Raw genomic sequence first — 15,059 nt, 5'->3', positions numbered from 1 at the left:
CTTTCCTACAGGCGGGCTTAGATCATGGTCTACGCCCTGCTTCCCTGAAGGTGCAGGTTTCTTCCCTGTCTGTATGGTTTCAGTGTAGGATTGCTACACTTCCAGATGTCCGCACCTTTATGCAAGGTGTACTTCATATTCAGCCTCCCTTTGTTCCACCAGTGGCTCCTTGGGATTTGGCTGTGGTCCTGAAGGCTCTCCAAGGACCGCCATTTGAACCACTGGGCTCAGTGGATTTAAAATGGCTTACAGCTAAGACTGTGTTTCTTCTGGCCATTGCTTCTGCAAGAAGGGTGTCAGATTTGGGGGCTCTCCCTTTCTGATTTTTCATACTGATAGGGCGGTGCTTTGCACTCGGCCTGGTTTTCTACCTAAGGTGATATCTAGTTTCCACATTAATGAGGAAATCATAGTACCAGCCTTTTAAGTCTCCAGACCTCTCAACTGGTGAGGCCTCCTTGGATGTGGTATGAGCTCTAAGAATTTGTACCAGTTCATTTAGGAAATCGGACTCTCTGTTTGTCCTCTATGGCTTCCATAAGAAGGGTTTGCCTGCCACTAAGCAAACTTTGGCAGGATGGATTCGCATGGCTATTTCAGAGGCTTACATTCATGAAGGCCTTCCTGTACCATCCTCTATTAAAGCTCACTCTACACGGTCTGTGGGTCCTTTGTGGGCAGCTCGCCGTGGTGCCTCTTCTGTTCAGCTTTGCAAGGCAGCCGCGTGGTCTTCTGTCCGTACCTTTGTGAGGTATTATGCATTGGATACCTTCACCTCTCAGGATGCTTCCTTTGGGGCGGTGGATTCTCCTTCCAGCACAGGAGCGTCCGCACCCTTAAAGGATACTGCTTTGGGACATCCCCAAGGTATCCTGTGGATACCCTATGGATCCTGAAGTAGAAAATAAGAGATATGGTAAGAACTTACCCTTGTTATCTCTATTTCTATGAAGTCCATAGGGTTCCACAGGACTCCCGCCCTGTCGCACCTGTACTGCAGATGGGCTTTGATCTGGTCACCTGTTTTCCGTCTCCTTCTGGTGAGATTGTATTTCTTGTGTGTTCCAGACTTTCTTCTCTCTCTTTATTCTCCTCCTCCGGCCTATGGCTTGTTACGTAACTAATTTGCCTTTGGCTCGGAGGAGGGGTATAGGAGAGGGCTCCCCAGTGCATCCTGGGAGGCTGAAAATGTAACTCTGTGGTGCCCGATGTCTGACGTCATCGTCTATACCCCAAGGTATCCTGTTGAACCCTATGGACTTTGTAGAAATAGAGATAACAAGGGTAATTTTTTTTTACCATATCTCTTATTATTGGCGCACTTTCACCATTTCTACTCTACGTTATACAGTCCCATCTCAACACAGGAAACTTTACATTCACGTCTTTTGTCTCAGGCGGCACTGCCTAAATTAACACAATCCTAGAGGGTTGTTATAGAGAGAGAGGTTACTGAAGAAGAGTTAAACTTTGTAATTACTCGTTTACTACCTCATAAAGCTCCGGGGCCAGACTGTTTCACCGGGGTATATTTCAAGATGCTGAAACGTGAAATTGCTCTCTCTGGCACAGTGCACCAAAAAGTCTAGTTATGGCTCTGACATTTGGCCCGAGATGTCAGAAGTAATAAAGGCATATTCTACAGTGGTGGCCGCCTGGGCATGCCAGGCTTAGGCTTCAACAGGCGATTTAAGGAAAGTTTTTTTTTTTATTGCAGTTTATTTTCTCTTGTACTGTGAATAAGTACTGCAAAGGGAAGGAGTCACACTTTGTACTTTCCTTGGCTGACTACAGCCTTAACTCCTACTTATGGATGCTATGTAGTATTTCAAGGAAATTAAATTAACGGTAATAATTAGACTATTTTATAGACTATTTTATCTGATTTTACAATAACACTCAGAACGGTGTTTATTTATGCCCTTAACTGTAAATTATAAACTGTTATATTATAGTTTTACATTCATTTTGAATAGTGGTATAGGAGATAATTGACTTACTGTAGAGATGTACAACAGTACTATATCCTCATATGGCCTGGAATTAGCGGTCCCATCTATAACCTTTTCATTCTATGACAGAGTCCAGGAGAATTCTTCACTGAGGAGATGGGAAATATTTTTGAAATGCGAGGCCATTAAGATTTTTGTGTAGTCAGTGAAATTAGAATAGAAATGTTCTCTTTTAACTACATCTAAAGGACAGCATAATATATGGTCATTCTGTTCCTTGTATGCTAGAACAGCTGTAAAAGGGTAAAACTATTGATGATGTTTTCATACACTTGCTCTCCCTGTACTGTTTTTAGGATACCTCATTGCATAGTTGCGTCCATATTTTTCTTTGCAATATTTTGACCATACCTACTTCGGCCATTCATTATCTATATCAGGGGTTCTCAACTCTGATCCTCATGTTTTGAAGATTTCTTTAATCATGCACAGGTGAGTTAATATGTATTGCTGGGTCAGTAATTCTTTCCTGATTCCACAAAACCTGATCTGTTAAGGGGCCTATCCACTAGGCGACCTGAAAGACTGAACGTCTAGCGTTCAGACCTTCAGGTCGCCACGGTGTCCACACTGAACGGCGTTCACTGGACGTCATTCAGTGAAGGAGCCCGACCTGCTATTTCTGAACATGCCGAACCTGACGAGCATCGTCAGGTTGACGGGCATGTTCAGTAGATAGTCCAGAACGGCAAGGACCCAGCGTGCACGCGCATCGCTGGTCCTTGCCGGCTATCCATTACACAACTTTGTGAAAAATGCGACCAAAACCTCCTTGTTTTGTTCGGATTGTTCACGAAGTCGGGTAATGGATAGGCCCCTTTAATGGTACTTGATGATTGTGGTGAGTCACAATCACAAAGCAGTGTTATATATAAAATAGTATATTTTATATCCCTTTCAGACAGAAAAGCAAATTACCTGGTAAAGCACTTTTACCCCCGGTAATTTGCTGATCAACAAGGGTCCTTTTTCTGTCTGACATGGTCAACCCGGGTCGAAATTCCCAAGACTTCGACCCTGGTTTTTACCAGGCTTGGAGATCCGGGTTGACCCTTTCAGACAGAAAAAGGACCCGTGTTGATCAGCAAATGACCATGTAGAAATGCTTGATCTGGTAATTTGCTTTTCTGTCTTAAGGGGGCGTCAGGCTGGGACAGGCAAAACGACCCGACACTCAAATGCCGGGTAAAAGCATGGTTTTAGGGACATTTCTTTGTGAAAGTGGTATTACTTAAACAACAATTTTAAAACATCTTCCATAACCTAATCTTATACCTCAGACATATAACAGTTTAACATAGATGACAGTGTTTGTTTGTTGGTACAGTAACTTCCATTAGTAACCTCATCATGTGTCTCCCATACTTCGTATCACCATATCTGTGTACAATTCCCATGTATAGAGCTAAGCATGTATTCAATTGCAGCACTATCTTATCACAGTCCAGCACATAAATATCTTACCATTACAATTTTCTTACTCATAATAATTATTCCTGCAAGTATCTCAATAACATTAAAATCTTTGTCTAATATTAATTTATTTCCATATTATCCATGTAACACTGTCCTAATTTAGCCATATAACACTGTGTGCATATAATCTCCTTGCCCCATATCATCATACTGTCCCCACATCTTCATGCAGCCTCTTGTCCCATATAGTCATCTTCGTGCAGCCATAGTCATAGTGTGCTGGGGAGAGGGGAATTTGGGAAGGGAGAACATTTACTATTTCCAGGGGTTTTAGTCCTAGCAAAAGAAAGCTTGGGGTGCTGGGCCAAGGCTTCATAAAGCCTGGACCATGGCTCCCATCATGCTCTACTTGTTCGTGATGACAACACAAAAATATGGACACACAGAGTACAGTGGTGCACACGTGCTACTGTCTGTATGGTGTATGCGCACCTGTTCTGCAATATAACGCTCAGGCCCTTGGTCTGTGTACTGTGCATGTACTGGCCAGAATAGCCACAGTGCGTGTGCTAACTGGTGCCCGAGAATCAGAAAGGGTTCCTCAAATGCTGTACTGAGACACCAGTTTAATGCATATCATTTTGGTTGAAACTGGGAAAAATTGGGAAGGGGAGTATCATGGGCAGTCTGATCTTACTCAATCCTCATGTTCTCTGAAATGCGACCTTACAGGTTTTAATTCTTCTCATTTCTATTTGTTCCCTTTTCAGTGGTACTAGTTGTCTTGTACAAAATGTGTGAGTCTCAGAATAGGGTAGCCTGTTTTTTTTTTTTTATACTATTTATCTTGTATGGTTTTTTTTTTTTTTTTTTTTAGTTCTGATCCAGTTGGCAAAGCGAAACTTTAACATTTTCCCTTCATAATTTGTGCCCTTGATCACACGCTATTTTTCTGTTGTCAATATTCTTCTGGTTCTTTTTAAGCTTGGGGGCTTCAGTTTGTGTTCCAACAGAATTATGTCTGTAGTTTGAGTTTAAGGGTCCTGTGATCAGATCTTCCAGCTACCTAGACCTTGTGGTGCTGAGCCCCAGCTGGTCTGATTCCCTGTCCAAACTTCCAAAATATTTGTGTATGGCGGTCTGTCTCCAATGTATAGTTGGCTTTGGTTAATGTTTTTTGTATTGAAGAGCTTTGCTGAGTGTACCCTCCCCTAGGGACAGCTTTGGCATGTCCCCCAAAGAGGATGTAAGAGAAAATAGGATTTTTGGGTTACTGATTAATCCTGTCATCTAAATCCATTTTGGGTGAATTTCAATCCCACCCTTAAAGGCTCTGAGGTTACTGTAAATGTTAGTTAATTATTTATTTTAGTCCTGTCTGCTTTTTTTTAAAGAAAATAACTAAGGTGTTATTGCAAGGAGGGCTTACATAGGGGAGGAGCTACTTTAGATTGTAAACTGAGCAGGACCCTCTTCCTTCTTCTGCTTTCCTTCCCCTACTTATACCATAATCTCCGCACTGCCAATAACTGCACCAAACATTTGGGTTTAGCCCCTCTGAACCCAAATGTATGACTGATGATTAGGCAATATTAATAAACCGTGTCCTTGTTCTTCAATGTTTTCTACTGTAAGTCACAATTTTTTGTTCATATTGTTCCTGTTTATGTACTTTGTAAGGCACTGCGGACCCCTTGTGGCGTTATATAAATAATGCATTCTGTCCTCTATACCCAAAATTAGTAGTATCCTCCAAATGGATTTAGAGAAAAGGGTTTAACAGTAAGTACAAAAATCCTGTAAACAAATGATTAAATTAGCAATCTAACAAAGAGGAGAGAGACACGTCTATATGTGTAAGAGTTCTTTCTTTCACCATTATTCAACTTTTTGTCTGATGACAGGAAATATCTTCACAGTACCAACTCTTCCAATGGTGTTCTGAATAGTGCAGCAACAACTGAGTCGAGAGTTGTAGAGTTGTTTAGCCATTTTTTATTTTGGTATCATGATGTCATCATCTTTGCCAAGTAAGATGGTGGTGTTGTGATGTATAATAATCTCAGACATCCTGCCATTTTGTATTGTTTCCGGTCCCTCTAACAAGGCGGTAGCGAAACCCGCATCTGCGTTTGTGCTACGTGCCTGTAAATCTCAAATAGCACAATGATGTTGGTATATACTGTATGTGTGTTTGAACTTATTTCCTCCGTTGTTGAACCATGACTGCAGCCGAATAACCTAAAATTGTATCTGCACGCAGTGACACGAATAGGAGAAGGGTAGCTCTCCATTAAATGTTTAATGCGTCTCTGCCACTCAATAAAGCTTTGGTGTACATAGGGGAAACCAATTAATACCCCACAAGCAGAAGGTTGACAGAGAATAGCACTGAGATCATCTCGTTTGAGAGTGCTATTATCCTTCCAACCTCAGCCATATTATATTCTGGTAGTTCCCTAATCGAAACTATTTGTAGCATTACATTTTGACTCAAAACTGACTAATTTCCAGCAGGACACAGCGTTGCTGCTGCATCATTGTTACAGCAGATGAATCAATGTATTTTAGTAAAGCAGTTTTGATGAAAAAACGCTGACGTGAGTTTGGCTAATATAAATTTGAATGCCAAAATATACTAATTAATATCTATGATTGGCAACGCTAGATTAAATTTAAAAACAGAGTATTTTATGAATAAAGGGAGGTACATGAATTTTGGAATAAATCAAACACACACAGTGTCCTATAAAAATAGAGCTTGATGTATGACTGTGAATAAGCTGAGACATATCGCTACATATACTGCTACAGGTAGCAACTTTTATAACAAACTCTGACCGAAACTGTAACAATATAAGATTACTGCACAGGTTTATTGAGAGAGTGTACACAGTTATAAGTATTTGATGATCAGCTCAGTCTTTTACACAATAGTCACATAATATATGCTCACGAAACATGGACAGAATATGAATTGTGAGGATTATTAAACAGGCATATAGCAGTTTTTATTACACATTTCATTACTTTAATCACTATTTCCATATTGTCTTTTTCTTTTTATATACTTCACTAGTTTTACATATATATATATATATATATATATATATATATATATATATATATATAATTTAACGCATTATCTGAATCATCAGAAAAAACCAGCACACCAATATAGCAAAAAAGATAAATATATATTGAAATACTGAGCAGCATGAAAGATGGTCACATATCATAAAATGCTGTAATGCATAATAGCACCATATACTTAACGAGCTCCTCTTTAGGCATCAAACTTGTATATAACAGCAAGGTTTCCAAAGGTATGAGGCAGCTGCACTGTAGTCTTGTATCCTAACTGCCATAGAACCGGCACGCTGTAAGCCTAAGGAACCTGTCTCTCACAGCCCGACAGCTGTTTCTGTGCTTGCTGGCACCGTCATCACGGGGCACGTGATGAAGGTGCCAGCAAGCACCGAAACAGCTGGAAAATATATATATATATATATATATATATATATATATATATACATACATACATACATACATACATACAAACAGGAGTGAGAACACAGCGCCTTATAGTGTAGTAGTATAGAACTAAAGAAAGACCTATATATATGCGTACCCTTAGGATTGTATATGCAGGCATAAAGAAGGATTCTTGGATCTCCTCACCAGTTTGTCTTTCTCAGCAGGGTCCCTCTTATTTGCTATCCCTTCAGGTCTCCCGTATTAATTTGATTATAATTAGATCAGTACGTTGGGGAGAAAAGAAACTTTCATGGTGCAGTACTATTAAAATTTATTACACACACCACACAAAGTAAACCTATAAAAAACACAATTACAATTTAAAAATTCTTTAAGAGCTTATCTCAATTGGCTGTGCCTAGCCAGACCAGGTATCTGCGTCACCACGTCCCTTAGTCTCTAAGGGACGTGGTGACGCAGATACCTGGTCTGGCTAGGTACAGCGAAATTGAGATAAACTCTTAAAGAATTTTTAAATTGTAATTGTTTTGTATAGGTTTATTTTGTGTGGTGTGTGTAATAAATTTTAATAGTACTGCACCATGAAAGTTTCTTTTCTCCCCAACGTACTGATCTAATTATAATCAAATTAATACGGGAGACCTGAAGGGATAGCAAATAAGAGGGACCCTGCTGAGAAAGACAAACTGGTGAGGAGATCCAAGAATCCTTCTTTATGCCTGCATATACAATCCTAAGGGTACGCATATATATAGGTCTTTGAGAAAAAAATTCTTTAGTTCTATACTACTACACTATAAGGCGCTGTGTTCTCACTCTTGTTTTTCATAAATCGTTTGGACATCACAACAACGGTCCGTTTTGGGGAACATCCAGCTGCCACCTTCATTTGGGGAAGTGTACTCGAAGAGGAACAAGATTATATATAATTTGTGGACATTCAGAATACTCTGGGTGTAGCGCTGTATATAGTATTTGGATATATATATATATATATATATATATATAATATATATATATATATATGCAACTAATAAAGGTTATATTTTAGCTATATGAATTGCGCCAAATGCAGATCCTTCTCTTTTTCATATACTGTATACCTTACGTATCTGTGGCAGCACTCCCAATATCCGGAAGGAAGTTTATGAAGTAGATTCTGAGAGTGTTTAATTTTGGGGCTCCTTTTGTAATAAATGGTCATATCTTCTGTGCAATAGAAACTTTTTTCTTGATCATTATCATGGCTGATCAAAGTTTAACGCTATTCCAATAGGATTTCCTTTTGTTATTTTTCAGTGTGATCATCTAGTGTAGGAGCACTTAATGCTTTCATTTTGCACAAAATTCCCAGTTGAAATTGGTGAGATAGGGGAACCTGCAGCCAATATAGTAGCTCAGAGTAATGATCTGAGGCACTTGCCAAACAAACATTGCAATCATCATGCATAAAACACACCTCAAAATTAAACTCATACATAAAGCTACTTGTTAGTGACATTGATTAAGCTTAATTATGTTAATACATAATGTCTGTTTATCTACAATTGATTAAGTGTTGGATCATTTTTCTGTTTCGCAGGCTACTTGTTATGGAGGTAGCACATCTATTGGTCAGTGGTGGGACAGACGTGAGAGACATGGTGATAGATTGCCAATTGAGAACCAACAAAGACCTATTTATCTTCAGGTTGTTGAAGGCGGGAACCGTCCGCCATACCATGAGCAACTTACACATCAAACAGAGTATGCAGAGAGGAACAGAGATTCATCAAATCGTAGGCCGGAGAGCCTGCAAGCACTGGATTGTGTAGATAGAAATCACCAGAAGCAGTTGTCCGGTGTAAGTTTTGATAACCACTAATTTCAAAAACAAATTTTAATGTCTAGCTCAGGCCTGTCCAACCTGTGGCTCTCCACAGTCCCAACATGCCCGGCCACAGTTTTGCTTTTAGAGAATGCTAAAACTCTTGCGGGGCATGCTGGGACATGTAGTTTCACAACAGCTGGAGAGACACAGGTTGGCCAGGCCTAGTCAAGCTGCTGAGATTACTACATTTCATGTTTAATCTAAAGTCTTTATTTGGAGAAACTGAAACATTTGTGGTGGGAACTAGTTGCTGAGTGTGACTGATAAAGATCTAGTTTAATGGAAGAGGGTCATACAGGTAAGAATAAGTATCAGTTACAGTATATAGGAAAACAGCACAGATTGATTTACAGAGTAGCTGTGATTGCTTCCTCACAGAGTTGGGGCCATTGGTTCTATTCCAACCAGGGCACTATCATTGTGAAGTTTGTATTCTCTCTCCATATTTGTGTGGATCTAAAAACATATGGTAAGTTAATGTTTGTGGTACAGAATTTGGACTGTAAGCTCCACTGGGCTAAGGATTGATGTAAATGATTACACATTCTTTGTAAAGCATAGTTTATGATATGTAACTTTTCAATCATTTTTGAAAATATTGCTATACTATTTGCAGTGTGAAGGAGACTACATTGGGGAACAGCAAAGGAAAAGCGAAACACTACATAAAAAACATTTTGAACAAAAGCAGAATGAGTCTCTACAGAAGGAATCTTTTGAACCGCAAATTAAAGATGATGCAGGAGAGGAAAATACGCGCGAAGATCCCAAAAGGAAGAACGATGTTACAGTGGAGAAATCTGCTAAGCAACAGAAAGATGGGAATCGAGAAGAGGAATCCTTTGGGTCACAGAATAATAAGGAAGAGCCTCTACCCAGAGGTATAGACTTGGAAAAAACACCTGTTCCCAGTGACAATGAACCACGTAATGTTACTGCTGCATACACTGAATTCAAATTAAATCAAACCGACGTTGAGACCCTGAAGAGCATGGTAAGCTGCTGAATATACATTTTTGTGTAAGTTGTTATGGGTAAGTTTTGTTTATATTTTTAGCAGACCGTAAGATGTCAATTCAATTAGCCGTGATGTGTTGTTGCAGAACATTGCTTGTTTTTCCTTCAAATCATGTGTGCTGGAAAAATAGTAATGTCGGCTGTAACTATCTCATGTATGAGTAGCCGAGCATTGCAGCAATGTTTGGTATCACATTACCTGCTATTGAATTAACCATTCAATGTAAGTAAGCAGAATCTCTTCTCTACAAACTTCGGGTATTTGTTCCAAGACCATTACTTAAATGTTTTGTGTGACAAATATATAGTCTAATAAGTGTTATTGTATTTATTATTATTTTTTAAATAATTAAAAATTACTGATACAATATTTGCAGGGAGTATTTTTGTTTTTTTAGGGGGGGTAAGGATGGGGTTTGAATTGTCTTAATTATATAGCACTGACATACTCCTCTATAATTGGGAACAACACTGTACTAAAACAAGACTGGGTATCCAGACCAAGGTTTATGTATACATTGCCTACAAGTTTACAACCTGTCATATACCTTGTAGTCCGTTTTACAAAAATGTGTCAGAAGTTATTTTTTTTCCCCACTTTCTTTCCCTGTTTCGAGAATACAGGTTTGTACAATTGTTTAATTCTACTAAAACGTTATCCAGTGGTTAGTTGACCATACATTGCCATTTCCCTAAATTGTGTTTCACCAAATCCTTTCTTATAATGGGTAGGAAAATTGTCGTGTCCATACCCGGATACAGTCATTAGTCCTAATGTGTGGTCTTGCAAAGTTTCTTACTTAAAATGATTATTTATATTGTTGGGTAACAGAAAAACTGAAATAACATATAAAAAGCAGACCAGCGTCTTGTAAAGAAAAATGTAAATAATTGTACAATCGTATGTACACCCAATGCCAACAAACAAAGCAATCAAGGAAAGATCAAATCAATTCTTTAGATGCTGGAGACTTTCACTTTGGGGTTTGTGTGCAAATCCAGAATACATAAGCCTCAAGGTTTCAAAATTCTTGACTGCAGTCTAGAAAACATTTTGTTTTAATGGATAATAAAGGAGATCCAAAAAAATAGTTTTAGATTAGTTTTTATTCCCATACTATATATATATATATTTGATGTATGACCTTTATTATTTTATTTTTTCTCTGCTGCATTATGGCTCAAAAAACAAAGTTAACTGTTTTTGCAGAGAGCAGCATCATTGTATCATATAGAGTGTATTCCATCATGTCATGCTCTACACTATATACTTTTTTAAGTCTTATACTATACTAAAGAAAAGGGTTCTCAGCACAGAGAGTGGTTGCTGGGATTGTTATATGACATGCTGGTAGGCCCTTGCTCCAAATCAGTGTTAATGTTTATACATGAATGCATTTGGTAAAGAAACTCTGCCACCATTGTATCAGAGATGCTTAATACCTAGTCTAGTAAAGTGCCACAGATGTCCACCTACTATAGACCCACATCATTGTTCAATCTAGATGCAAAAATATGGGACAATATGCTAGCAAATCAATAATCCATATTATCACTAGGTTTATTCATTCTGGTTTATGCCACACATTTTTTTTTTATATTGACTTTAAAGGAATTTGAATTTAATATATTCCTTTTGGTAAGATTGCCCCACAAACAATTCATTTTCCTGATGCTGAAAGAGTGTTTTGATTTGGTTGAATTACAGTATCTTCTCTCTGGGATGTTTGTGCCTTGTTTGGGTAGGGGTAGAGCACAGGGCATCACTGTAAGAGGTTGATATGATCTTATTATTTTATTTATTAAAAAAAAAAAAAGGCTTTTTAAACTGAGGAAAGTACGATGCCAACAAATATATTACTGTATAATTTAATTTACAGTGATCACCAACAGAAGGTAAACATGGCCCTGCCCTAGAAAATCTACAATCCCATAAGTATGGTGTGTGCTTGTTACATAAGGATGGTAGCGGGATAACCATTCTAGCCATTAGTGATGTATACAGTATGTTCATAGGTACAAGCTCTGTGCTAGTTCCTTGCTCTGGAAAGTATGTAATTACAGGTATAGCACTTGTTCCTGTGCTATATAATTAACTGTAAATAAAGAAATGTCTTTCTGTGTTCTAACAGTTTGTGTACTGGGTCCTCATTCTTTCAATCTTTTCACTTCTTTTTTAAAACCAGTATGTCTGAGAGTCTTTACATGTCGTCTTTTTGTCTGTTCTTTCTGCACGCCAGTTACCATACAGCTGATTTCTTTTGGTTTGTCTGCTCTGGAAAGTGTTGAAGTGTTCGTCCACGTTCTCTGAATGCCTTGCCTAATGGTGCATACACACGGTCAGATTTTTCTTCACATCTGAACGATAACGATTTAAAAAATCGTTCATATCTGAAGGAAAATCTGACATATCTGTCAGATCTGTAAGATGAACGATGCGCGTTCCCGATGGTCAGATAACGATATCTGACATCTGATGTGTTTGCAGTCAGACTTGGACTATTCCATTCATTTTAATGCAATCAAAAATCATTCAGCCGTTCAAATCGTTCAAATCTTTGGTAAAATCGTTCAATCATTTATCTGACAGACCTGACAAATCTGACCGTGTGTATGCGCCATTAGTGTTAAGGTGTTTGTAGTGGGGTAGTTTGAAGTGGAGTCTTGACACAATCCTGAATAAACACTTTATTTAGTCACAATAGCACAGTAGTGTTCAAGCAGTAACATGGCAGTATTACAGCATCACATTAGCAGTATCACCTCATAGTAGTATCATAGCTTACCACATGGAAGTTCATAGGCATATGTCCTTCTTCATCACAGAATAGAGGGTAGTCCCAGACTACCTGAGGCAGAAGGCCAGCACTTGCACTCCAGTTCAACTCCATATAAAAAAAATCTGCATTTAGATTAAGTCATCCTGGCCTGTGACAGACAAATAGCTGGAGGGCACGAAAATCTCATGAGTCTTGGATTCCCATCTTTCATGGAATGTTACCACTTCATAATAAGAGACCATACAAAACACACCCCTGATAATAACAGTGTGTCTCCAATGACCATTTTATAGCAAGACATTATTTTTCAATCTTCGAGTAGCTAACTTCCCCAGTTAAGAGTTTCAGACTTAAGCTGGATACACACTATACAATTATCAGGCAGTTCAGCCGGCATTTGTAGGATTGGCATTATAATTGTATAGTGTGTACGCAGAAGCATTACAGGGTTGTTAGCCGATAAACTACTTCAAGTGCTCCTGCAGCAGTCTGGTCAGGAAGTCCGAATTTTATGTCCTGGTTAAAAATTCCAATCCTGATCTCCAATCTCATGGAAGAAATCACACACTGAGCCAATAAATGTGTGTACTGGTGCACACTGATTGGATAATCGCTCTGGCAGGTCAGAGGTGATCTACAAGTGTGTACCTAGCTTTACATATAAGATCAGATACTCTTCCCCCTCAAATTGTCCTGGCATAGTACACCCCACAAACTAACTTTGGAAGCCTCTATTTATACTATAAACTGATGATTAGAGAAATGAGGAGTTTTCAACACTGCTTTTACAGGGCAATTGTTTAAAAGAAGCAAACAAAAGCTGAGTCACGCTTAGGAGACCACTTCAGATTATGTGCAGCAGCTTTCTTTAATCAGTTAAGGGTTCTGTCACCACTGGAAATTGGGGAATATCCTCCTGTAATGTCCTGCCAAACCCAGAAAAGAATGTAACTGCTTCTTTGTGGCATGTACTACAGTATTCCTTAAAGCCTGCACATTCTTTATCAAAAGTGTAAGACCACCATTTTTCAGCGTCAGCAGGCCGCCCTACAGGTCCCGGCATCTTTAGACAGCTGCCTAATGGAAGCGCCGGTGTCTGACACTGCAGAAACTCATCCATAAGTCAGTGAAAGGAAGCAGAGGTCCCATGGAGCCCAAAAGGCAGAGTAACCCATTGGAACAATCCCATGGGAGTAGAAAAGGCTTTTTAAACAGTCATAAATAAACACTCTGCCATGTTACTGCTGGAACATTACTGTGCTATTGCCACTGCTTAATAAAATTCCAGTGTTACAGAATCAGCTTGGCAGTATCGCAGCATAGTAATGTCACAGCATACCACATGGGGGTTCACAGGTATAGGTCTTTGCTACATCACAGAGCACACGCAATTCTACTACCAAATAGGCCATGAATTAACCAGGTGCAAGGAAGTGGTGGAGTCACCTCCTGAATCCCAGGCAGTCTGTCACTCTGCCACAGTGTTTCAGGACCCTTGTTCAGAGTGGTCCATCTGTTCGTCCAGCACACTCCAGTCCCTGAAATCATTCCGACGCCCCTGAGTAGACAACATTTTTTGTTCTGCAGATGATGGTGGTGGTAATTGTTATTTCTCTTATGGTTATCTTTATTTACTTTTGGTTTTTATTTTATTTTTTTATTTTTTGCAAGCTTTGCAACTGGAGCGACTGTAATATCCTTTTATCATTATGTATTTTTCTCCAGGTCCCCTCTTTTCTTGTGAGTGTGTGTCGAATACAAAATGATGCTTGTTTGCCTCTTATAGCCATTTGCTCCTCAAAGTGTGATACTCCTTATTTTCAGGTACAATTGTTCCTATATATTTATCACTACAATTAGATAAAATTAATTCACCCCATACTGTCCACACACCAAAAAAATTAACAAAATTACTAACTGTTATATGTAAAATAAAAAAGACAAGGGCACCTCCCAGTGCAGAAAACTTTAACCAATGTAATATAGTGTAAACTCATAAGTGAGTGCCCCCGTACCAATAAAATGTAATTATGCTCTTCAGTTGACAATAGAAGCAGCCAATTATGTACTTCTATTGCATCATTTCATTTTATTAGTATGGGCATTTATTTATTAGTATGGGCATTAGTACATTTATGAGCGATATGTATGTAATGTGTTCTTTCTTGTGATTATAAAGGATGCTACAAATGTTTTTAAAACAGCGAGTACTCGAGCATATTGGGGATTGTAGAAATGCCAGAACAGATCAACAGCAAATGAAATCAATGACAAGTGTGGCCAGACACATTTTCATGAACATGGCAGTAATCCTGACCTTGGCAAAGTATTTGGCTTGGAAAGGGTGAGTCCTGGGGTTAAATTTACTAAAGTGAGAGTTTTTAGAAGTGAGTTTTAAAAGTGGTTGTTATGGGCAACATCACTCAGATTCTAGCTATTATCTTCTAGAAGGTGCTAGTTAAAATG

General features: G+C 38.8%; 1 protein-coding gene across 6 annotated transcripts in view; it reads left to right on the top strand.

Moving 5' to 3' along the window:
- LOC148473312 (chloride channel CLIC-like protein 1) overlaps nt 1-15,059 on the top strand; it is a 144,721-nt gene that overhangs the window by 113,753 nt on the left and 15,909 nt on the right. For 4 of the 6 annotated variants that reach the window (XR_015872983.1, XR_015872984.1, XM_088459807.1 and 1 more), the window contains exons 10-12: nt 8,509-8,769; nt 9,413-9,790; nt 14,319-14,417. Coding sequence is in view for 4 of the 6 variants with exons in the window: in XM_088459807.1 (XP_088315933.1) it covers nt 8,509-8,769; nt 9,413-9,790; nt 14,319-14,417 (738 nt within the window). In the remaining 2 variants the exon portion in view is untranslated. The remainder of the gene's footprint in view (nt 1-8,508; nt 8,770-9,412; nt 9,791-14,318; nt 14,418-15,059) is intronic. The other 2 variants (XM_088459809.1, XM_088459810.1) reach the window with 1 other exon arrangement.

The sequence above is a fragment of the Taudactylus pleione genome, unplaced genomic scaffold (genome assembly GCF_031769625.1).
Source record: "Taudactylus pleione unplaced genomic scaffold, aTauple2 ptg000936l, whole genome shotgun sequence".
Lineage (NCBI taxonomy): Eukaryota > Metazoa > Chordata > Amphibia > Anura > Myobatrachidae > Taudactylus > Taudactylus pleione.
Note: the sequence above shows the minus strand (reverse complement) of the source record. Positions and strands in the feature narration are given on the sequence as shown.